The following is a 23215-nucleotide window of genomic DNA, read 5'->3' on the forward strand; positions in this document are numbered from 1 at the left end:
GTGGGTGCATGTGTGCACCAGTCTACTGTGAAGGTCACAGGACAGCTTAAGGAAATCGGTTCTCTACCACGTAGGGCTCAGGTCCTTGGGCTTGGCAGCAAGTATCTTTCCTAATGAGCCATCTTATCAGTCTGTGGGGTGTCTTTTTCCCCTTCTGAGACAGGTTTTTCTCACTGGCTTTGAGCTCAGAGATCTGCCTGCCTCTGCCTCCTAAGTGCTGGAACTAATGGCATGAACCACCATGCCCAGCTAAGTGATTTTTTTTTTAATTAAAATTTTTTCTTAATTCAGGTAACATGAGTTTGTGGGTGTATACCACTTGTGAGTCTGGCCCTTTTGGGAGCAGTGCTGCCTGACACAGGTGCTGGTTTGTGCTCTTTGCCCCCAAGTCATCTCTCTAGGCTGTAACCATTTTTATTAATTGGTTCCTTGGGTTTATGTGTGTGGGTGTGAATGTGGAGGCCAGAGGACAACTTGTGGGAGTTGGTTCCCTCCACCAAGTGGGTGCTAGGGATTGAAATCAGGGCATCAGGCTCAATAGCTGGCCAGTCAGCCTGCTGAGCCTACCTTCTGAGCCATCTCTTCAGTCCCTAAGTGTTGTTTTTAAAGTTTGATCCACATCTTGAGTTACAGGATTTAATACACTGGTTCCTCCAAGCCTGTGGCTTGTCACTTTGATGGAAAGTTTTGGGTGACATGTTGAGGGGAGCTGCGGGCTGTGTTCCTGCCACCCCAGCTCCTGGTCATCTGGCTAGCTTATGCCCCAAAATAACAACACACAAACTGTATTCATTTAAACACTGCTTGGCCCATTTCTATTCATGTGTGTAGCACCCCAAGGTGCGCTTACCGGGAAGATTCTAGCCTACGTCCATCCTGGGTCGGAGCTTCATCGTGTCTGGCTCTGAGAGGAGCTGCCCTGCATCTGCTCTGGGGAGCAGCTGCATTGGCATCTGAGCTCACTCCTTCTTCCTCCCAGCATTCTGTTCTGCTTACTCCACCCACCTATGTTCTAACCTATGAGGGCCAAGCAGTTTCTTTATTAGCCAATGACCTTCCTCCATCAGTGACAGGGACCAGAGTTTAAGGTTTTAGGTCTGTGAATCACTCAGGCATGTAGGTCACTCAGAAAAAAACAGAGGAAGAGGGAGACAGACTTGAGAGCTTTGTCGAGAGCCCAGGTGAGAAGCGATCAGCAGCAGGGAGGCTGTAGTGAGCACTGGGGTCCTAGACGCACCTGAAGGAAGATGGGATTCTCCGATGGACTGGAGTAGAGCAAGAAGAGGAACCCGGAGGGGTTTGACTTAAGTCAGAAGAATGGGGTCAAAGACAGAGGAGAGAGCCAGGACCTGGCCTTTGACATGCGACACTTCAATGCCCGACAGCTGATCCAGCAGAGAGGATGAGCTTGTGGCTTCAGGGACTCAGAGTCATCCTCTAACAAGGCTCTGACGCATGAGACAGGAGCTGAAGGCTCTGCACTCGGGAGGTCTGGAGACCATGTGAAGAATAAGCTCCCAGCAGGAAGGGTAAGGGGAGGCCACATCACACATGGAAGAACCCCAAACCCACTAAAGACAAAGTGCTTCCCGCAGGCAAGGTGTAAGCCGTGTAGACATTGAATAAGGAAAATGTCAATGTCCCCAACACCCAAGCCCAGAACAGAAAACCCTGGCTCCATTAGCACATTTGAAGCAACTTTATTAGAAGGCTGCTCGCCTTTGACAACTCCAGTTACAGCGGTAGACTATGCAGATGGTCCTTCTGCATTGATCTCTGCATCGTGTTCGGACTCTCTTCATCAGACTGTTCTGGGACAATGGAGGTTCAATTGCCAAGTGGAGCTGGCCACTCATTGAGCAAGGGCAGCCGTGGGCCAGGAGGGAGCCCAGGTCACAGGCTGGGGAGGGCAGGCCACCTAGTCCTCTGGTCCTCACCCTCACACCCACACCAGTGAAGTGCCCCACTGCCTTGTCATTCCAGAAGGGTAAAATAAAGAAATCCTCCCAACCTTTCCCACTACCCTACGCCCGCCAGGGGATGCTCTCCACAGTAAGGGTCCTCCCTTGTGTCTTTCCTTCTGTTTCCAGCTGGGAGAGGAATTTCTTTGGACAGACACGCCGGCAGTGTAGGCAGCAGGTAAAGTCACTCTGTGGCCACTTTTCCACCTCATCTCCCCACCCCCCACCAGGCGGTGATGGGAAGGTACAATCAACCATGAACATAAATATGAATAAAAAATGTACTTGACAATGACAGGCTATTAATTAAACAAATCTATAAAAATAGTTAGGACATAACTCTGTTCAAATAAATACAAAATAAATAGGCTCCAAGCAGTGTGATATGCCGTGTGGAATGTGAGGCTGGTCCCACTCGGCCCACAGGACCTCAGAACAGACTTTAAAGCAGCCAAACCACTTCCTTCCGGCTCTCTCTGTAAGTGCTGTACACGCGCACTGTCCAGCTTGTCCTTCCGAACCACAGCCTTTATCCAGTTCAGACATAATTAAGGCCTTCAGCATCTTTTCCTTCTCATCGGGACAGCACACCGGGGACAGACACCCTGCCCCACCCTCACACCACAGACTGGAACAGTAAGTGTGGTCACGATGTGGTGCCAGTCCTGACAGGGTTTAGGGACAGCTCAGAGGACGCTAGGCCCATGCAGATAGCACAGATCCTCTGGGATCCAGGTCCTAGATTTCAGCAAAGCCATGCACCACCGTGTCAGGCAGCCAGTGCCTGAGTCCCCAGGCCCATCCACAGCTTTGCTGGTGAGCTCAGAAGAGGCAAGGACATGAAGGGGTACTCCTTCAGCTTCCTGTACCACAGGTCCACGGGAATGCTGCAGCTTGGGAAACAGGTTTGGAGCAGCAGCACTGAGGGGAGAGGGACAAGAAGTGGGGAGAGGTTCACTTCCTACCACAGCACATCCATGGGAAAGACATGAAGGGACACAGGAATGCTCTTTGGACCAGAGGGAGAGTGTGGCCGAGGTCTGGCTGCGTGAACGAGATGGAAGGACTAAGCTGGTCTCCAAGCTCACTATCTGGCAGGCATTGCAGGAAACGTCCTGTCTCTAGGTGCAGGAGCCTACATTCTACTGACCTCTGGACCCCAAGGAATGTCCACAGGTCTTCCTTGGAAGGGACACAAGGGCCTGCCAGGTCAGCAGGACCAGCCCAGAGCTTGCCAGCCCCTGCCCTTCTCCTGTGGCATCCTGGGTTTCACAGCTTGGGTAGGTCAGCTTAGTGTTGGCACATTCACAGAATGAGATGGCTGCACACCCTGGGCCGCAGCCCAGGATCACCAAGTCCGCCACCTCCCGTCACCGAGACTGCACACCCAGGGTGATCTTCAGGTTCTCGTATACCACGTAGCTGATGCTCACAGCTGGAATCACCTTCATGAAGTTGGGGGCCAGCCCCCGGTATAGCCCAAAGGCCCCTTCAGTCCGCAGAATCTGTCTGAAGAGGCTGCTCATGGTTACTTCAGGCGCACCCTCAATGGAGGCTACGGGAGAGAGGCCACGGGTTAGATGCCGCCTGCCAGCTACCCCAACTACTAGGGACATGGAAGTTAACACAGGACCTTACCTTGTGCCTGCATCCGAGTCCTGACCAAGGCCAGCGGGTAACTGGCCAATTGGCCACAGGTACTAGAGATAGTGCCACAGGCCAGGAGAACAAACACACCGGGATCTGCGCTGTTCACTGCGTAGCGCTGTAGCCAGGTATTTTTCAGTGTCTAGGGGCAAGCAGGACCAGAGGTGAGCCTTAAAGAGCCACCGTGGGAGAGACGTGCTGGGGTGGGGTAGCCACTAAGCCCACAGGAAAGCTGTTTCCTATCACATGAGATCTGAGAGGCCAGTGTAAACCGATTCGCTTGGCCTGGGCCTTACTGAACTCCTGACTAGCTGGCCTTTTGCATCCGCTGTTAGTTTGGCTTCTTGGCTAGGGCTGGGAGAAGGATGAGGGTAGAGGGAGCACTATGTTCCCATGCAGAGCACCTGGCCTTTGCGGTCTGGAGTCTGAGATCTGTGAGCGCCCAATGGTCACTGTGTTCTGGGATCTGCCTGCTGAACCTCTGGACCCTAAAAGGGTGGACCTGGGACGGAGTCTGAACCCGCTGGGCAAGAGGTGCAGGGCAATGCGAGACCCTGCAGTGGACAGCGGACTGCTGTCTCTCATCTAAGCATCTCTACCAAGGAGAGTGGGGTACCCGCAGGTGCTGGTCCCCATAGGGCCTCACCTCGTAGACAGCGAGGTCGATGCCAGCATAGGGGATGATCCCCAGCATGTTGGGGATGTAGCCTTTGTAGAAGGCAGCTACACCCTCTTTAGCCAAGATCCTCCTGGCGCAGTCCAGCATGCCCGAGTACTGGCCTGTCTTCCGCAGGGCCATTCGGGTCTTCAGAACCTGCAACGAGAGTGAGAGCAACCATGAGCACAGCCTGTTCCTCTCTGTGCCCCTTGGGTACTGCCCACTCCAGGACCCAGGTGGCCCTTACCTCCATTGGGTAGATACTACTCTGGGCAATGGCCCCAGCCAAGGAGCCTGCCACAAGCCTTTCATGGATCCTCAGCGTCTCCTGATCACTGCCAACAAGGCGCTTCATCTAAAACAGGAAAAACAAAGAGATGCACCTGGGGCCACGGCGCCTCTCCTGGCCCTGCCCTTCCCCTCACAGCCAGTCAGCTTTGGATGAAACCTGCGACTCTGAGGCTACTTTATGCTGTCCCCAGATGGAAGGAAGTGGTGGTAGGAGAGCTGGTGTCCCCCCACCCCTATCCCGGGCCCCCAGAGATGGTGTCCCCCGACCCCGACCCCAGGCCTCTAGCTACTATCTGGCAACTCTCTCCCAGGTCCTCACCTGCTCATACGCCATGAATTTGATGGCTGACTCAGGGGCAATTTTGAGGACGTTGATGCCATTGCCCCGCCAGAGAGACTTGGCCCCCCCTTCTCGAATCATCTGTGTGAATCCACCTATGATGCACATATTGTTGCTGCGGGAGGCATGGACCTGAGGGGAGAGTCGAGGTCAGAGGAACGCGGCAGGATTGAGGACTGCCACTGTTCTCTCTGGGAGGAGCCTGGTGCTTTCAGAACACCAGGAAGGCGCTTCCCTCTGAGTAATCTGAGGAATAACTTAGCATCCTGATGATCAGCAGCCATGGCTGGATGTTTTTGCTTTTTATTATTATTATTATTATTATTATTATTATTATTATTGACAGGCTCTTATACTGACAGGCTGCCTTAAATTTTCAATCTTCCCAAGTACTGGCATTGGAAGTATGCCCATCAACTCAGACAGGACAGCTCTTAAATCTCTACATGTACATCCCTGGAATTCTGTCAAAAACAAAAGTGAGAGGGAACTGTTCAAATTTCTGTTTTCTCAGAGGCTCTGAAGGAGAAATGGCTTCTTTGGGCCACAGAGCTGGAACAGGAGCCAGTCCAGGCTAGATTAAGCCTAAAGCTCTAAGTCTGTCTATTTCTGGAAGACAGGGTGAGATCCCACCTACTTACGCCAAGGGGGTAGGGCGGTGCCCACGGAGCACTAACTCTAACTCCATTAGCTGAGTGTTTGGGCTTTTAAAGCAGGGCCCAAGCTGAGGGAGCGAGGGGAAGCCGCGCCACCAACAATAACCATGGGTAAAAATCAATTTCCTACTCATCTACATGAGCACGATCAGTCTGTTCAGGGGGCTCCTGGGGATGTGCTGTTTCTGGGCAGGCCAGGCCTCCTGGCACAAAATGGGGTGACTGGTCACTGTTCAGACAGACACCAAAGTCCATGAGTGTCCACATGTGGGTCATTTCACAATGCTTCCCTGACATCAGACAGGCTTATCTCTGCCCTGTGGACGTGGAGTTGCACGCCTAGGCCAGGTAGAAGCACTGCTTCCCAACGGCTTCTGGGTCATGAAAGGATCAGCTCATCCTGTCTCCCATGAGGTGTCCTATGCATTCTGAGACGCGCTAAAGGAACCCAGGTCCCGCCACACTTCAACTAACAAGCCCATGTAGGGTGATGCGCAGCTTATGTCTCTCAGATAGAGTTAGAGCAGCTAAATGCAGAGGTTACCTAGGCCTGGATCTCCTGGAGCCTGCAAAGCATTAACTCCATTGCTGGGGTGGGAAGTCTGGGTTTTTAAAGCAGGGCCCCAGATGAGGGAGGGAGAGGAAGTTGAGCCAACAGTGAAGCACAGGTAGCAATCTGCTCACCTGCATGAGCACCTTCAGTCTGTCCAGGGGAGCAGTGCAGGTTCTGGAAACGGCCCCTGCCCCACCTCCGGCCACCAGGTGCCTCCACCACATCCCCGTCTGCCTCTCTTCCACTGTGAACTCATCCGGGACTGTCAGATTCTCGCCAACATCGAAGATCTATGAGGAAGACAAGCAGAGACGTCAGCTTTACCCAGGACACTGTGGCCAAGGTGCCAGTCATCTGGAGACAGTCACTGCTTTCCACCCTTTCAAGTGGCCACACTAATGATGAGGATGGAAGGCACTGAAAACTCACTGGAACTCTTTCCCTTGTAAGTCATCTAGAGGAGGAGAGAGCATCACAAAGCTGCTGGGTTGCCCTTTTACAGGTGGCTCTTACATCTTCCAGCAAGGACTGCAGGGATGGACCACAAGGATCGGGGAAGATGAACAGAAACCTTGCAACCTGATGTGGAACTGGACTGCTGGCAGGACAGAATGTTACGCAAGGCCTCAGCAAGCAGAATTCTGTCTGCCTGCATTAATACCTTCTCTCTGGAACTGGTCCCAGTCAGCTCTGCTGACCTCTGGGCTCAGGTCAGAGACAGGCCAGCTGTTCTGAGCCCTAGAATCGCCACTTCCTTTCACCCAAGAAGCCCTGATCTGGCACCGTAGGAGCAGGGTGGATAAGCAGGGGCAGCCCAGCCAAGGACAGCAGAAGTCTTGGGCAGGGGGTTAGCTCAGAATGACGTTTCTGAGCGTGGAACCACACCGAGAGTGAGAAGCAGCTATGCAGGCCCCAAGAAGCCAGAGTCTAACTCTGTAGCCCAGGCTGGCCTTTAACTCACGATGCTTCTCTGTCTCAGCTAGGACATGCTATTTTTCTCACAGAGAGAAAATGATACTAAAAAAGAAAGCAAGGGAAGGCGGAGGCATCTGTAGCAAGGTTTCTGCCACCACCCCAGGGAGGACAGACTGTATACTTCTGGGAGAAGCGGCGCACTGGGAAGAGAGATATTTGGAAGGAACCGTGAAGGACAGAGGCTTGCGGGGACAGGAAGGTGCACCCAGCGAAGGGCCAGGGGACAGTCACGCTGTTCAGGCTGGTCAGAAAGAGGAACATATGGCTGACTAAGGGGGAACTACATCTCACTGGCTCAGGCCTGCGTGGGGAAGTGATGACTGACGCACATGAAGGTGACTGCCTGAGTGGACAGGGGGTGTGGCCTCACCGTCGAGTGCTTCCAGTACAGGATGATCTCAGGGATGTTCTCCACGGGGTGCAGCAGGTGGTAGTCCCTCCACTCATTCCAGTCGATGGTCATCGTGCCGTTCTTGTCCATGCTGCAAGGCAGAATCCTGGTCACTCCATGTGCCACACGCCATCTGCACCTGTGTGCCCACTACATAGACGGGATGAAGGCAGGTGCCGTGGCCACCAAAGAAACCGAAGGCGCCTGTGTGCCCTGAGAAAGGCTAAGGTGGCTCAACACCCCACTTTCCACAAAACCCCATTCTGATCAGGGAGGGAGGCAGTCACGGGGTGACAGATACTTACTAGGTGACAGGGCCCCAGAAGTGGCCCGTTCGTATTCTGACAGACAGACAAGGGAGGATGCAGAGGAGAGAGGAGAAACAACACAAATAAATGCTTTGAGCAGGTTAGTAAAGCAAGCGTACACCCAAGGACACTGGGGGCCAGCACAGCATGCGAACACAACCTTCAGTGAGGAGCAGAAGTGGGCTCCAGGGCTGCTGTCCCTGTGGCCAGCTGCCTCTCAGCACAGCCGGGTACAAACTGTTCTGTTTGCTGAGCTTTCTGGAAGCCCTCTACCCACTAGGGAGCCATCTTTCTGGCCAGCATATGTGGCTACAGAGTGAAGAACAAGACCATAGCAGAACCCAAGTCAAGGCCCACACATGGTGCCAGCCCCTCTTCATCAGGCAGAGAAAGTGTCCCAGGGACACTTCTCGCCAACCTGAAATGCCCACAACTCATCTTGTCATTTTAAGGGTCACTGGCAAATGGGCTAATTCCAGATTAGGAGTCTGAGAATAGGGCTGCAAACCCCGGGAGAAGACTGCTTTGGGAAGGGCTTCTTACTCATCCTTCCAAACCACAGGCCTAGTTTCAGGGCAGCAGGTCAACACGAATAGCACATGGATTAGTTCAAAAGCCACTAAAATATTCCAGAGAACAGAGCTCACCCACACTTACCTCTTAAGAATCTTCTCCGCCTGCTGTTCAGAGATCTTGACACCCAGGTCCCGCAGGGACTGCATGATCTCTTGAGCATCGATTCGTCCTGTGACAGAAGGGCCGTGAGCAGGGTCAGGCACGTGGTCAGCCGGAGGCATTCCCAGCAGAGGAGCTACACGCTAAACTCACCATCGTTCTTTTTGTCCAGACTCTTGAACACCAGCCTCAGTTTTTTCTCATGATCTTGGAGGTAATGTACGAACTCTTCAAAGTCCAACTGCCCATCAAGGTCCTTGTCACCTGCTTGCACAATTTTCTAGAAAACCAAAGAAAGAACTTGAGATGTGGCTCACTAGTTTCTTATCACAATGGGGAAATAACTGCTCTCCACGGGGCCCCACGATGTCCTATCTCTAAGAATATGCCAGCCTGCGGGAACCCTATCATGTCGATTTTACCCACACAGCAGAGCCACGGCTTAGGTTCCCAGAGGCTGCCTAGAAGCCAGGCCCCCCAAGAAGATCTCAGAGAGGCCGGCAGGGCGACGTGGTTGCTCTTCCCAAGCATTCCCAAGGCCAGTTTGTTCCACAGCCAGGGTCAGCAGCTTGGCTCCCCTGCAGGGCTGTCCCTGGAACTAGACTTCAGCCCCATCCTTGCTGAGATGTGGGGGTAGCGTTGGAATCCAGATTCCCTTAGAACTCTGCTGCTTGTTCCATCCCCTGTGGTGGCACTAGCCCTGTAACAACCTGGTGACTAGGGTGAAGGAGCAGACAATGCCTACTTGGCAGAAATGTTGCCAGGGAACACTCTGGAGGCTGCAGAGACAGGAAGAGCCAAGGGCAACTATTCTTGGGCTCGTGAAGGCACTTCAAGTCCAGTCCCTGTCTCAGGGACATCAGATATAACCAACCCCAGATTCCCACCAGGTGCTGAGGGCCAGGGTAGCTTTACTAGTTCAGTGACCCTGACCCTGGGCAGCACCTGGATGCAAAGCAGATGGGCGCTTCTCCCCCTAGGACGGGGCGTGGGGCACAGAAAGGCTTTACTGAGGCCTTTCCAGTAGCTTGCTCGAGGAGGCACAGCCTATCCTTTCCCGCATGTTACAAAGCAGGAAACAGCACTTAGACGGTGTTCAGAGGTGGCCATGGCTGTCCCATGCATTCTGAACCATCTTCAGATCTTATTGCCACTCTAAAAGTTAATCTCAACAACTTGAGAATTTGTGGGGAAAATATGGGCCAGTCCACCTCAGCAGCACTTTGTTTTTTGTTTTTTAATTACATTTAGCCAGGAGTGGTGGTGTGCACCTTAAATCCCAGCACTCCGGAGGCAGAGGCAGATGGACCTCTGTGAATTCAAAACTAGGATGGTCTACACAGGGAGTTCCAGCCCACCCCAAACTACAGAGTGAGACCCTGTCGCGGAAAGGGGCCTTTTAAACTACATTATTTCCTTATTTGGAGGAGGTACTTTGTTTTGTTTTTTTTTTTTTTTTTTTGTTTTTTTTTTTTTTTGGTTTTTCGAGACAGGGTTTCTCTGTGGCTTTGGAGCCTGTCCTGGAACTAGCTCTTGTAGACCAGGCTGGTCTCGAACTCACAGAGATCCCTCTGCCTCTGCCTCCCAAGTGCTGGGATTAAAGACGTGCGCCACCATCGCCCGGCCTGGAGGAGGTACTTTGAATCCAAAACAAGAGAACCTCCTAAGGAAAATATTCCTTGGTTCTCTTGTGGACAAATTCATTCACTTGTCAAAAATCAACACACTAAGTCCAAGTGTTCTGAGCCAGCTACAGTTTAAAACTGATGGATCACTCACTGGCTGGCTCACACTCCCAACGGTGGCCATCGCGGCTTCCCTCTTATCTTACTCAGCACGCTAGCCACTGATTCTGGGGGGCAGACACAGATTCCCTAGGACCCAACAGTGTGAGGGGTAGGTTGGCATGTGGAACAGACAGAGCACGGTTTTATCTGCTAGCTGGGATTATGTTAACTTCTAGGTCAGGGCCATCATCCCAAATTTCAAGTAAGAAGGAAAAGTACATGCCATATAGGGAGGAGGCATACAGAACTCTCTGGTTCCCAGGTAGCCTGCCACCACCCACGACTGTGCTAACTGTACCCTTAAAAACATCCTCACAGAGCTTGCTCTATACCTGTGGGCAAGGTGGTGCACACCTATAACCCTAGCACTAGAGAGGCTGAGGCAATTCTGAGCTGTACACTAAGACCCCGCTGAAGAAAGAAATGCCAGCTGTGAGGGCAAAAGACAGATCTCTATGAGTACCATGTCAGCTAGGGCTACATAGAGACCTTGTCTTACAAAAAAAGGGGGGGGATGGACAGACAGACTTCCTCCCTCCCCCTTTAAACCCACTCACGCCTGCTTTGCATCTCTAGTCTGCGATCCACAAATCAACACATCGACATGGGGACAGCATGGAATTTAGTGAGTCACAGTAAACCCCCAACCCATGCTCCAGTTTCTTTCCCATCATACAAGGGCCAGGATCACTGCAGCCATCCTAAGCATTTACAATGCTTACAAGTCCAGGAGGGAATGTTACCCTCTAATCCTAGCCTCTCTCCTCCCCCAGTGTGTTTCTAGCCTTAGCCCCAGAGTTGTAGAAGCTGCCCAAGCAGTGAGACAGCCCCCATCCTCGCTGACACCCAGTACATTTTAGGAGGCTCCGCCGCAGCCAATGAAAATGACTCCTACCCAGAGATTCCATCTCCTATAAGTGCCTTCTCTCCCAGCCCAGCCTTTCTTGGAAAATACACAAAACCAGGCATTCCCATGACAGTGACCTAACTACCGGCTGCAGCCAGAGGGCTGGGGAAACACCTACATTCCAGACATTCTTTCCTCTAGGCAGGGAAGTCATGCCTTGGCCCAGTCACCCCTTCACTCAAAGCCAGTCCCTGCTCCTGCCCCGACCACTCTGGCTCAGCGTACAGACCTGCTTCCACTGGCGGTAGGTGGAGAACTCTTGCGAGGGGATAAAGACGCTGAGTTTGAAGATGGACTTCAGCTCTGCGGGAAGCCCCTTGGACTCAAAGTACTGGAATTCAGTCTGGGCCTCCCCAATGACCGGCACATACAGGCACAGGCAGAGCATGCTGGTGAGACCGGGTGCTCAGCCTCCACTGGGAGTCAAATGGGAAACGCTGGAGTTCCCAGGGAAGTGGCAGAGAGACGTCTTGCCTCAGCTGTCACTGGCTGCTTAAGTCCTGCCCTTTTACTTAATTGAAAAAAAAAAAAATCCGCCCGCTGTAGTGCAGCCAGCAGCCAATGAGCACAGCCCCGGCAGCAGACAGTATCAGGTTGCTCAAGAGCAGAGGAGCAAAGATCAGGACTAACGTCACTGCTTGCAGCAGTTAACTCTTGGAACCCAGGCAGCCGGCACCGCATAAGCACCTAGGTAGGGTGCAGTCCCATGCCCAAACGAACCTTCACCCCTGCCTGTCAATTCCTGAAAGTAAACAGCCAACAGTCTGTATCCATACAAGGTCCCCAAATGCGTCATACTATGCAGCTTTCTCCTGAGTAAATAATTCCCAACTGAAAATTCAGTGGAAATAGAGGCTGAACGAGTGCCCATTTAAAACTGACCCAGGCTACTTAACTGTGAAAGAGGAACCTGAGAGCCACATCCCCAGCGGTCCTGGAACACAGATCCCATAATCCACAGGCATGCAGAACCTGGGAACCGCTTCACGTCCATCAATCACTGGTTAGCCAAGGGCGAGACTCACGGTCCTCAAGGCCCAAGTCCACTCAGAGTACTCAGAACCTTGCTGATCAGAGCTTTAAGAACTCTGCTGCACCAATCTGAAGCCTTTTTAAATTAACTACAATTAAATGAGTTAGGCACAGAGGCTCAAGCTACAGTTCCAGCACTTGGGGGGGGGGCTAAAAGAGAACCTCCAGTTTGAGGCCCTAAGCTTCATATTAAGACCTTGTCTCAAAAATGGGGTGGGATAGAGGCTCAGGGGTAGAATGCTTGTGGGCCACACTGAAGGCGAAGTGCTTGAGAGATTAGTAATGCACACCTCTCGGTGTGTCCAGGTAATTTCAGAGAAGACCAGCTAAGCGGAGAGGTCCTCCCCAGGAGTAGGATGGGGCTCAGATGGAGTAAAGGGTGAAAGCAGAAAGCAGGCTGCTACAGGCTAGCTCTCTCCTCTCTCTGCCTCCTGGCCATCACGATGGACTTAAAACAGAAGCCAAAACAAGTCCTTCCTCCCTAAACTGTTTTCACAGGAGCGCAAACCTGACGAGTTGCTGGGCATGGTAATTCAGGAGGCTGAAGCAGGAGCACTGTTCAGAGTTCAAAGCCAACCTAATCTCAAAAACTAATAAAATGGGTAGCACAAGGCTTACTCACCAGCAAGAGGAGAGGGGGAGACTGGAATTAAACTAGACCCCCTCACCTATGCGTTCTCACTGAAAATATTTGTCATGTGGCTGTGGGTGTTCCCATTGTCACCATGTCCACTGGCAGCCCAGCTCTAGATTCACACTTTAAGACAGAAGATCTCTGGTCCTTGAAGGATCTGATTTTTTTATTTTTAAATTGTATTATTTTTAACTGGTGTGTGTGTGTGTTGTGCCAAGCACAAGTCACGTGCATGCAGGCGCCCTCAGAGGCCAGAGGAACCAGATTCCCTGGAGCTAGGTTTACATGAGGTATCGCGAAGCCTGGCGTGGGTGCTGGGAGCTCAGGTCCTCTGCAAAAGCAGCACATGCCCTTAACTGCTGTGCCGGCTCTTCAGCCCCCACATACATCATTCTTTACATGCCAGCCTGAGTTCTCTTTCCACTCCCTCCTTCCCTACACCTGAGAGCTGCCGAGGGCAGGATCACGTCACTATGACAGGACAGGATCGGCCCCACCCCATTCCTTCTATGGCACATCCTTATTCCTTCATCCCTGCCTAATATAGACTGAGCCTTGTCACTCCTGGGATGGATTATAATGGGGAATTACCATTTGAGAATCAGCAAAAGGGAAGGATTAACTCCAAAGTGTTTTGTTAAGAATCTGTGAAGATACATGCCTTTAATCCCAGCACTGTGCGTTCAAAGCCAGCCTGGTCTACACAGAATAAAACTGCTAAGAAGATTCTAGATTAAGACACTGTTGTATCATTGTGTATAACAGTGAAAACAGACTCTAACAATGGAGAGGGCATTCCAGGTTTCCTGAGACTTAAGGCTGTGAATCCAGGCCTTGGTGTGTGCTGGATTTGAGGAGAAGGCAAATCCAGGCAGGTTCCTGCTCAGATTCAGCCACCTCTGAAACTGTCCAATCCAGAATATTCTGCCTTGGAGCTATTTTAACACACACCTTAAGTCTACTGCTGGGGTCCTAACTAGAGAAGGCTACAGCTTCAGACCCTGCATGCCTGGTCTTCACCTCTTCCTTGACCCATAAAAAGGGCTTTGCCAGAGTTTTTAGGTGAAGGCTGAGGAGACTGCTCAGCAGGGAAGCTACTTGCCACCAAACCTACCACTTAGTTTGATTCCTGGGACACACGGTGGACAGAACAGATGCCTGCCAGTTGTCCTCCAACCTTCACTCACACACACGCACAAATGTAATAAAAAAAAAAAGGCAGTGGCAAGTTCCATGACAGCTAGGGCTACACACAGAAAAACTGTCTCAAACAAAACAAAAAACAAAAAAGACGGGTGGTGGGGGAGGGAGAGGCTAGAGAGATAGCTCAGCACTTAGAGCACTGGCTGCTCTTCCAGAGGACTTGGGTTCAATTCCCAACATTCACACGACAGCTCACAGCCATCGGCAACTGTAGTTCCAGGGGATCTAACACCCTTTTGTGGCCTCCAAGGGCACCAGGCGTGCACATGATGCATGGACATAAACACAGTAGAAATGTCCATAGTCCATACCTACCTACATATATATAGTAAAAATTAATAAAAAGAATTTCCTTGACTGTAACAAAGGTCATTATCCTACACAGACCAATAGTTTTAGAGAGGCAAGGAATGTTCTCTGAAATGCTCTTCAAGTGCTTGTCAGAATGCTATTTTACAGTGATACATCAATTCTATTCCAACATTAGCTTTGTTTCATTTTCTGTGGTGATGGGAATTGAACCCAGGGCCTTGAATACTAGGCAAGTGCTCTACAATTGAAACACAGCTACAGGCCCAACATAAGTTGTTTTTGGTTTTGAGAGAGTTTCTCTATGTAACCCAGGCTGGCTTTGAGCTTAGAATCTTCTGCCTTGGTCTTCCAAGTACTAGAATTACAGACACAAACCACCACCATTAGTTTAAGAAACTTTGGAACATTTTTCTTTTGAGCACCGATTGTGCCCAGTAGAGGCCTTGCATGGTGGCGCTTATCTGAATCTCTAGGCCCAGGAGACTGACTCGGAGACCAGCCTGGGCTACACAAGCAGACTTTGTCCTTGTGTCCATACCTCATTCCCTGAAAGAAAGTAGAGCAAAGCGAGTCTTCACACGGTGTCTGCTTACTAAACACCCATCTTTTAATCCAGGCTCCATCTTCAACACAGAAACAGACTCTCCCAGAAAGAGTCAATCTCCAGGTGTCTGATGCCGGAGTTGTGTGTTCCTGTGTGCTGTGACTTCAGACTGCAGGCCACCGGAGTCTCTGCAGCCATCTCAGTCCTCTCTCCTGGAGCACACACCCTGCAGAATGACCTGGCTTGCCCAAGTCCCCAAGTCTACTGGTGACAGGACGCAGGCTCACAGCCAACTCCAAAGGAGGGAGATTTTAAAGTCCAGTTTCCAGGAAAGACCTGGAACCCCATACTCAGACCCCCCATGAGCAACAAATCAAACGTGAGCCACACACGAGGCACAGCGACAGCAGACTTGGGTCCCACTCCTGTCATTCCAAGGCGGCTCGTGGCCCTAGGGACCTGATCACAGCACACTGTGTGACGCTCTGCTCTCCTTCCTTACTCTATCTAGTTCAGTGACCCAAATCTGTTTCCCATCCTTGGACGTCCATTCCTATGACTGATGTGCGAGAACAATGGCAGCAGCACTAGAACCCCTGGAATCGGTGGCACCAGGTTTCACTCGATAGGTAAAGGAGCAGTTCCTTTCATGTGCATCTACCAGACCACGGCCAGCCTTGCCACCCTGCCGCTTTATCCCGTGCCCACTGCTGGTTAGGGCTGGAACACACTAAGGGCAGGTACGATGCTTCTGGTAGCACTGAGTCAGAAAGTAACTCCTGCTTCTCTGCAATGACTTAGACCAAGCCAGAGCATTATGTGAAGGAGCCAGGCAAGCCCCACCCTCAAGGCTCTCAGATCTCATTGGCTGCTCTGTCATTTTATGATCGGGTTGCCATGACAGCCCAGTGTAGCAGGTTTCCAATGAAACCTGCCTACACTCAGTAATTACACACACAATGAGCACAATCCTGGTGGCCCCTCAGGATCTAAGCTCCCCTGTGCAAGCGCACCTCCCACTCCAGACAAATGGCCTTCTTTCCCAACTTTCGGATTAACTGTGAGACAAAGATAAAGGGGAAACTGGAGTAGTTCCTATAATAAGAGCCTGCAGGAACCCGACTCACAGGCACATTTACGTGGGGGTGGGGGTGGGGTGAGAACGAACCAGTGCAGTGGACAACGAGAAGCCTGAGAATTGAAGCCTCTCCAGCCCGTTTCCCAAGCTTGCTGGGGGCTTCCTGCTGAGAAAAGCAGAGGCTGATCCATCTCACGTGCACTCTGGGCAGTGTGAACGCTGACTGCTGCCAGTCCTCAGTGCCGACTTTCAGAGTCTGCGCTGTTCGGAGGTGCTCTGCTCTCTCTTCTTCTGAGCCGTGCCTGCTGCTCTGTCTCCCTCCTGCCCTCCCCATGAAGCCCACCAACCCATTTCCCCTCCCAGGAACAGAGACAGTAAATGGTGTGGGTCTCTGCAGACCAGGCTAGAAAGTCCCACCCAAGGCAACCCTGACAAAGAGTACCCATAGGAAGCTGGGAAGTAGAGCAGTTATTGTTATAGTTTAAAAAGTGATCTTTCCCCAGCATGGTCTACAGAGCGAATTCCAGGACAGGTTTCACAACTACAGAGAAGCCCTGTCTCCAAGACCCTCCCCTAAAAGTGATCTTTTTAAAAGGTAGCCAGCTAATTCAGGGCAGACGATGAGCAGGGCTCAGCACGAGTGTCTCACAAATAAGCAGACCACTGTGGCATCCTCTTGTGGTACAGTAAGCTCAAATGCCTCAGGCAGGACAATCGGGAGCTCATCACAATCCCTTATGCAGGGACTCCCCTTGATGTCAACGCTCAACTACTGCAAAACTTGTCACAGTAAAGTCCCCATCTACTGGTGCAAGCTAGGCAAGCATTTACAGGGGGATTCAATGTGACATTTCGGGTGCATCTATCGTATGTCAAACACGGGGGAGACTTCTTCTTGCCCTGACTGAAAAGAAAGATTCTGGAAAAACTCAGGGCTTGAGTAAGGCTGCACCTGCTGCAGACGGCCCCGTCTGTTCTAAGTGACCGCTCGGTCAGTCCCGTTGAACAGTTCTCTGAAGGGAAGTAAACAAGGTTTCAAAAAGACTGGGGTCAAGTCTCAGCCCTCTTCCCCTTAAGTTCTGGGCGATTTACTGAACTTTCTGTACTTCACTTCCCCCGTCTCCAGCTGGAGTGCTGTCGCTTGCCTTGGCTCCTGTGAGGACAGCACACAAGTGTGAAAGGCCCTGACACCTGGCTGACCCTGGTGGCTGTGGTCAACTCAAGAGTCACCAGCCTCTACTCTTCCATGACTCCAGGCTCTCCTAGGATCCATCCCCAACTTTGACCTTTTTCTGGGACCTCAGGTAAACAAATTATGACCCACCTGGCAAGGGGAATGTGACCTTCATAAAGCTGACAAGATCTGCCCCATTTAACCTGGCACCAACATTTAGGAGGCAGAGACAGGCAGACCACTATGAGCTGGGGCCAGCCTGGTCTACATAATGAGTTCCAGGGCAGCCATGGCTACATAGTGAGACTCTGTCTTGATAAAAAAAAAAAAAAAAAAAAAAACCCAAAAACCAAACAACAAAAAAACTGTCCCCGTTCAAGGGACCGTCTCTTTCAGCTGTCCTCTCATACTCTAGATAAATGAAGACACTATACTTTAGTTCATTCCTTACTTTCAAATGGCTTCTTCAGTGAAACAGACAAACCCAGAGGCTAATCTACTGAAGTAAACCTTTCCACTCAATAACCAGTTTGCAGTGATGACAGACATTTTGGACCAAATCTTGTGGCCTTCTTCATCACCCAACATTTCTCCAAGGCCGAACTTTTTTCCTTTCTTTTTTTCTTTTTAGTTCCCCCTCCCACATTCATTTTTCCCCTTCCAGGAAGATGATACCAGCCCAGCCCCTAAACTAGAAGGTCCTCTTGAAGGTGCTGTTACCTTAGGAAACTGTTCTGCAGGTCCGACCACCAGCAAGATGGTAGGTCTCTTTTCCGTGGCCTCAGCCCTTCCGTTTTGTTTCCCCAAAAAGGTGGGCATCTGGTCTCCCCGAGCAGGGGTCTGAGTGCCTTTGACTCCATGATCGATGCCCTCTCTGGAATCTTGGCACCCAGCTCTAGGGAAAAAGCTAGACAGAAAATGCCACAGCATCTGCAGCATGCCGGCTTCCTCCAAATGCCACTGCTGATGACTGTTCACTTCTTAGGGATGTGACCACAATACCAAGGGTCTCTAGCTACACAGCTGTCTGGAATACTAGCTGGGAGTTGCCAGGCTGAAGCTCTACAAGCAGGGGCTGTTCCCTGCTTTTTCAAATTCGCTCGTGCCTAGCTTGAGAAGTAGCTCACTTAGGGAGCCTCCTCCCCGGCTGCTAGCAATAAGGAGAGCAGCTGGGCTACTTCAATCAAAACTCACTTCGTCAGGTGACGGACGATCAAAGGCTTGGCTCTTTTTTCTTTTTATAATGCAAAAAAATGATATCCAGACAGACCTCTCTTGAGACGGAAACAACTTGGGGCTCTCAGTCATTCAGCCGCCCTCGCTCATTCCGCAAGCTCAGGACAGAGCATCTAGTCTGCATTCTCACTGCAGCAGGGCCTGGCCAATCACCTCTGCCGACACTACCGGGTTCATTATCCCGACCACCAACCCTCCAATCACAGGCAGGGTATTTCCTGCCTGCAGCCCAGCTAGTCCGCTGGGAGGTACAGACCAGGTTCATTTTGCAGAATCTGAGCAGGCTCGTCTTTGGGGACAACTTCCCGCTCTCCCCAGGGTACCTTCCCGAATGCCACTCACCACATTCAACATGATCGAGGGTCCTTGGCAACAGCTCCTAAGCCACTTAGCATCACTCTCTCCTCCCATTTTCCAATTTTCGCCAACCCAAGCCTAGCAGAAGGTAGTTGTTTCCTGAGATCACAGCAGAACGCGGACTCCTCTGCCCCACCCCCACCCCGCCCTCGAACCAGGTCCTGGACTCACGTCTGTTCACTTAGCTGGGCAAATGACCATAATTAATCTTTAGTTGTTTTTAGTTCCACAGCAGACAAATACAAGTGACCAACTATCATCCCCCACAAAGGTGATTCAAAATGTTCATAATCATTCTATTTTAAAGATACAAGCTCAAGGCTGGGGAGAGGGCTCTGTTGGTAAAGGCACTTGCCAAAGCCTGCTGATCTGAGTGTGATCTCGAATCCACAGGGGGAGCCCAGGACCTACTCCCTCAAACTATCCTCTGATCTCCACGTTTGTGCCCACAAATATATACCTAAACATATTTACACACATAAAAATCACATTAACAGATGTAAACCCCCCAAAAGTTCACTGCATTCTTGGGAAAGGATGGGGAACCTCCAGCTTCTCCCACTGCTACAACCCCCAGAAAAGAAACCTAGTTGGGCCGGGTGGTGGTGGTGGTGCATGCCTTTAATCGCAGCACTCGGGAGGCAGAGGCAGGTGGATCTTTGCGAGTTCGAGGCCAACCTGGTCTACAAGAGCTAGTTCCAGGACAGGCTCCAAAGCTACAGAGAAACCCCATCTCAAAAAAAAATTAAAAAAAAAAAAAAAAAAAACAGGAAGAACCTAGTTGGATACCAACTTTCAAAAGCTCCAGCCCTCCACATCACAGTTTCAGTTTTAGCTTATTCTGTAGATGTGAGAAGTACTCATACACGCAAACCCACAAATAAACACATTCACACGTACACGTGTTATCTTTGTTATATAACTTTGCTTATAAATTTTCCTTTATTTTTGAGAATTCCTTAAATGTATCCAAAGAAATAATCTACTCATTTCCCTAGTTTCCCTCATGCACCCTATACTTTTTTTTTTTTTGTAAATAAGCCCACTAACTCCTGTTAGTGCTGCCCACAGGTGCACAAGTCTGGGGTCATCCAACTGGAGAGTGAGAAACCTATAAAGTTATCAGCCAGTAGTGTCTCAGCCGGGGTGGGGCCTTGAGACTCCCTATAGCAGGATCTTGTTTGATCTGGAGCAGGTAGTGTGTGACTCGTGACCCTCACAGTCAGGTGCGTGCAGAAGCTCCGCTCACAACATTCCACCCCATCCTCCAGCCCTTGCATTCCTTCTATCTCATCTTCTAAGATGCTCCCTGAGCTGGGGCTGGAGAGAAGGCTCAGAGGTTAAGAGCCCTGGCTGCTCTTCTAGAAGTCCTGAGTTAAATTCCCAGCTCACAGCCATCTAGAATGAGATGTAGTGCCCTCTTCTGGCATGCTGGCACACATGCAGACAGAACACCATACATAATCAATCAATAAATTAATAATTAAAAAAAGATGTCCCCTATGCACCGGCTTTGGTGGTGGAGGTTACCACAGCTGTCCTGTTTAGGGCTGAGCACACAGTCCCTTTCTCAGCACTGAGGGTCCAAATCTCTCTGCTGACTGCTGCCCACTATAAAACACCAAGGACTAGAGCAGCCCAGGTCTGCTGGTGTTTCAAACTGGGTAAAGGACTTTTCTTTTTTTCAGGGCAGGGTTTTTGTGTAGCCCTGGCAGTCCTGGAACTCACTCTGCTGTCTAGGCTGGCCTTGAACTCAGAGATCCACCTGCTTCAGCTTCCTGAGTGCTGGGATTAATGGTGTGTACCACTACTCCTCCCTGGGGTAAGGACTTTTTTTTTTTTTTTTTTTTAAAGCACACTGGAGACTGAATCCAAGGCTTTATAAACACTAGGCAAATCCCTACCAACGAGTTACAAACATCCCCAATTCCTTCTAACTCTAAGATTGTCTAAGTTAGGGTTTCTATTGGTGTGATAAAACACCATGACCTAAGCAACCTGGGAGGGAAAGTTTATTTCCTCTTACATGTCCTAATCACAGTCCATCTAAGGAAGTCGGGACAGGAGCAGGAACAGGAGGCAGAACTGGTGCAAAGGCCACGGGGGAAGGAGTGCGGCTGCGGTGGCGCCCGCCTTTAATCCCAGCACTTGGAAGACAGAGGCAGGTGGATCTCTGAGTTCAATGCCAGTCTGGTCTACAGAGCAAGTTCTAGGACAGCCAGGGTTACACAGAGAAACCCCATTTCAAAAAAATAAATAAAATAAAAATAAAATAAAAACCAATAATCTTTATTACTGATTCAATATTCTTTCTTTTGTTCTTCTGTCCCCACCACATACATATTGTTCCCTACTAAGGATGGAATCTAGAGTATCTGCACAAGCACTTAATAAAACTTTTCATAAGCCAGGCAGTGGTGGCACACGCCTTTAATTCCAGCACTCAGGAGGCAGAGGCAGGCAGATCTCTGAGTTCGAGGCCAGCCTGGTCTATAGAATGAGTTCCAGGACAGCCAGAGATATGCAGAGAAACTGTCTTGAAAAAATAAAATAAACAAACAAAACCCTTCATTTCCAGATGGGGTCTCTAAGTTGTTCAGGCTGCCCTTGGACTCATTCTATATCCAGACAGCCTTGAACTTGATTCTCCTGCTATACCCCGCAAGAAGATGGATTTATAGGTCTTTGCCACCAGACCCATTTCAAATTCAATATTCTTTTTTTATATATTTATTTATTATGTATACAATATTTGTCTGTGTGTATGCCTGCAGGACAGAAGAGGGCACCAGACCTCCTTACAGATGGTTGTGAGCCACCATGTGGTTGCTGGGAATTGAACTCAGGACCTTTGGAAGAGCAGACAATGCTCTTAACCTCTGAGCCATCTCTCTAGCCCCCCCAAATTCAATATTCTTTTTTTTAATATTTATTATTATGTATACAGTGTTCTGTCTTCATATATGCCTACTCGCCAGAGAGGGCACCAGATCTCATTACAGATGAGCCACCATGTGGTTGCTGGGAATTGAACTCAGAACCTCAGGAAGAGCAGTCAATGCTTTTAACCTCTGAGCCATCTCTCCAGCTCCAAATTCAATATTCTTATGTGCAAAATGGGGACAGTTAATAGAATTGTTTTTGCTACTTTGGGCCAGTCTAGGGCCAAGACCCTAAATAAACACATCAATTCTATGTGTGTGTGTGTGTGTGTGTGTGTGTAATACTGGGGATTGAATTTAGGGCCTTATCCAAGCAAGGCAAGTGTTCTACCTAAGAAGGCACAGCCGTAGCCTAACAAGTTAATACACTCATACACTTAAACCCTGTTTAGGCACAGAAAGGCAGAAAAACGAAGGAGATAGTGATGTTTGGGGTTCCCGCCTACAAAATTCCCTCATGTAGTAGGTACTGGCTTTTAATCAAACTTCTCCATATCACGGAGCTAAATTACAAACACCACGGCTTCCAGTCAGGATTATGAGGAACTGATTCACACCTTCCTGCCTATAACAAGAAAAAACTATGGCTATATGAAGCAATGCTTTCAAGCCGCTGAGCACACACAAAGGCCAGTGCTTCCTGAGAAACCTGTAGAGGAGGCAATTGCTGCACTGCCGCGGCTTCCTGCCTGGAGTTTGCAGGCTCTCACGCAGAGGCGGAGCTTGAGTGGAGCTGGGCAATCTAATCTCCCAACATTAAAGGGATGAGGCTGCTATCAGATCAGTTTGAGTATTCAGAGGCAGGGTACAAAGAGGAGACAGCTGCAGAGAGAACCCTCACAATCCAGGTTTAAGGAAGAACACTCAAGAGGGTCTGGCTCCAAACAAGACGGCACCTATCAAAGAAGGCCCTCTGTGGTCCAGTCTGTTTCAAACAACCACACCCAGATTCAGGCTGAAGGGTATTTTATCACACGTGTTCCCATCACCTGCACAGACCAGGACCTGCTGTGCTTTATGTGTCCTTCACCAATATTCTGTTAAAACTCTTCCACCTTTGCTACTTCCTTTCCCAGTGGTTAAGACAGCCCATCTCTCATGCCGCGGCACCTAACTCAGAGCACTGGGGAGCTCACTGGTTTCTTTTGGGTCACCTGTCAATTACCACATCTCTAACTCTACTTCACTCAGCTTCCTGGGTTTGAGGCCCACCCAACTCTAACGCAGGGCTGGCACAGACAGCTTCCAAAACCTGCAGCCTGTACGCATCGGCGGCTCAGTAAAATGAGGGTGCCCATCTGCAGTAGTAAGCCACACTTCAAGAACCAAGCCTGCTGAGAAAAAGATTCTAAGGAATGGACCTGGTGGCAAGCAGCTGAATAAATGACTTGTTCCAAATGATCCAGGAAATAAGTGTCCAGGGTAGAATGCCCTCGCAGAGCACACAGGACCACCACAGAGGGCCGCGGGAGCCTCATGACAGAGCCACGGGATTGCCTGCTCCTGTGCCGACAATGCCCACCCCAACCTCCACGCCTGTCTACCTATTTCACT

At 50.4% G+C, this 23215-nt stretch overlaps 1 protein-coding gene across 8 annotated transcripts in view; it reads right to left on the reverse strand.

The window, feature by feature from the left end:
• Positions 1 to 1680: 1680 nt before the first annotated feature.
• Positions 1681 to 23215, reverse strand: part of Slc25a25 (solute carrier family 25 member 25) — a 34655-nt gene continuing 13120 nt past the window's right edge. Inside the window, exons 1-11 of one of the 8 annotated variants that reach the window (XM_057754750.1) lie at positions 17847 to 18451; positions 8609 to 8735; positions 8438 to 8525; positions 7778 to 7813; positions 7452 to 7563; positions 6238 to 6396; positions 4877 to 5029; positions 4514 to 4621; positions 4255 to 4422; positions 3600 to 3750; positions 1681 to 3516 (exon numbers count right to left, since the gene is read on the reverse strand). In XM_057754750.1, the coding sequence (XP_057610733.1) occupies positions 3332 to 3516; positions 3600 to 3750; positions 4255 to 4422; positions 4514 to 4621; positions 4877 to 5029; positions 6238 to 6396; positions 7452 to 7563; positions 7778 to 7813; positions 8438 to 8525; positions 8609 to 8735; positions 17847 to 18065 (1506 nt within the window). In that variant the 5' untranslated portion in view covers positions 18066 to 18451 and the 3' untranslated portion in view covers positions 1681 to 3331. Of the gene's footprint in view, positions 3517 to 3599; positions 3751 to 4254; positions 4423 to 4513; positions 4622 to 4876; positions 5030 to 6237; positions 6397 to 7451; positions 7564 to 7777; positions 7814 to 8437; positions 8526 to 8608; positions 8736 to 11378; positions 11604 to 17846; positions 18452 to 23215 lie in introns of those variants that run through there. The other 7 variants (XM_057754754.1, XM_057754752.1, XM_057754748.1 and 4 more) reach the window with 7 other exon arrangements.

The sequence above is a fragment of the Chionomys nivalis genome, chromosome 22, assembly GCF_950005125.1.
Source record: "Chionomys nivalis chromosome 22, mChiNiv1.1, whole genome shotgun sequence".
Lineage (NCBI taxonomy): Eukaryota > Metazoa > Chordata > Mammalia > Rodentia > Cricetidae > Chionomys > Chionomys nivalis.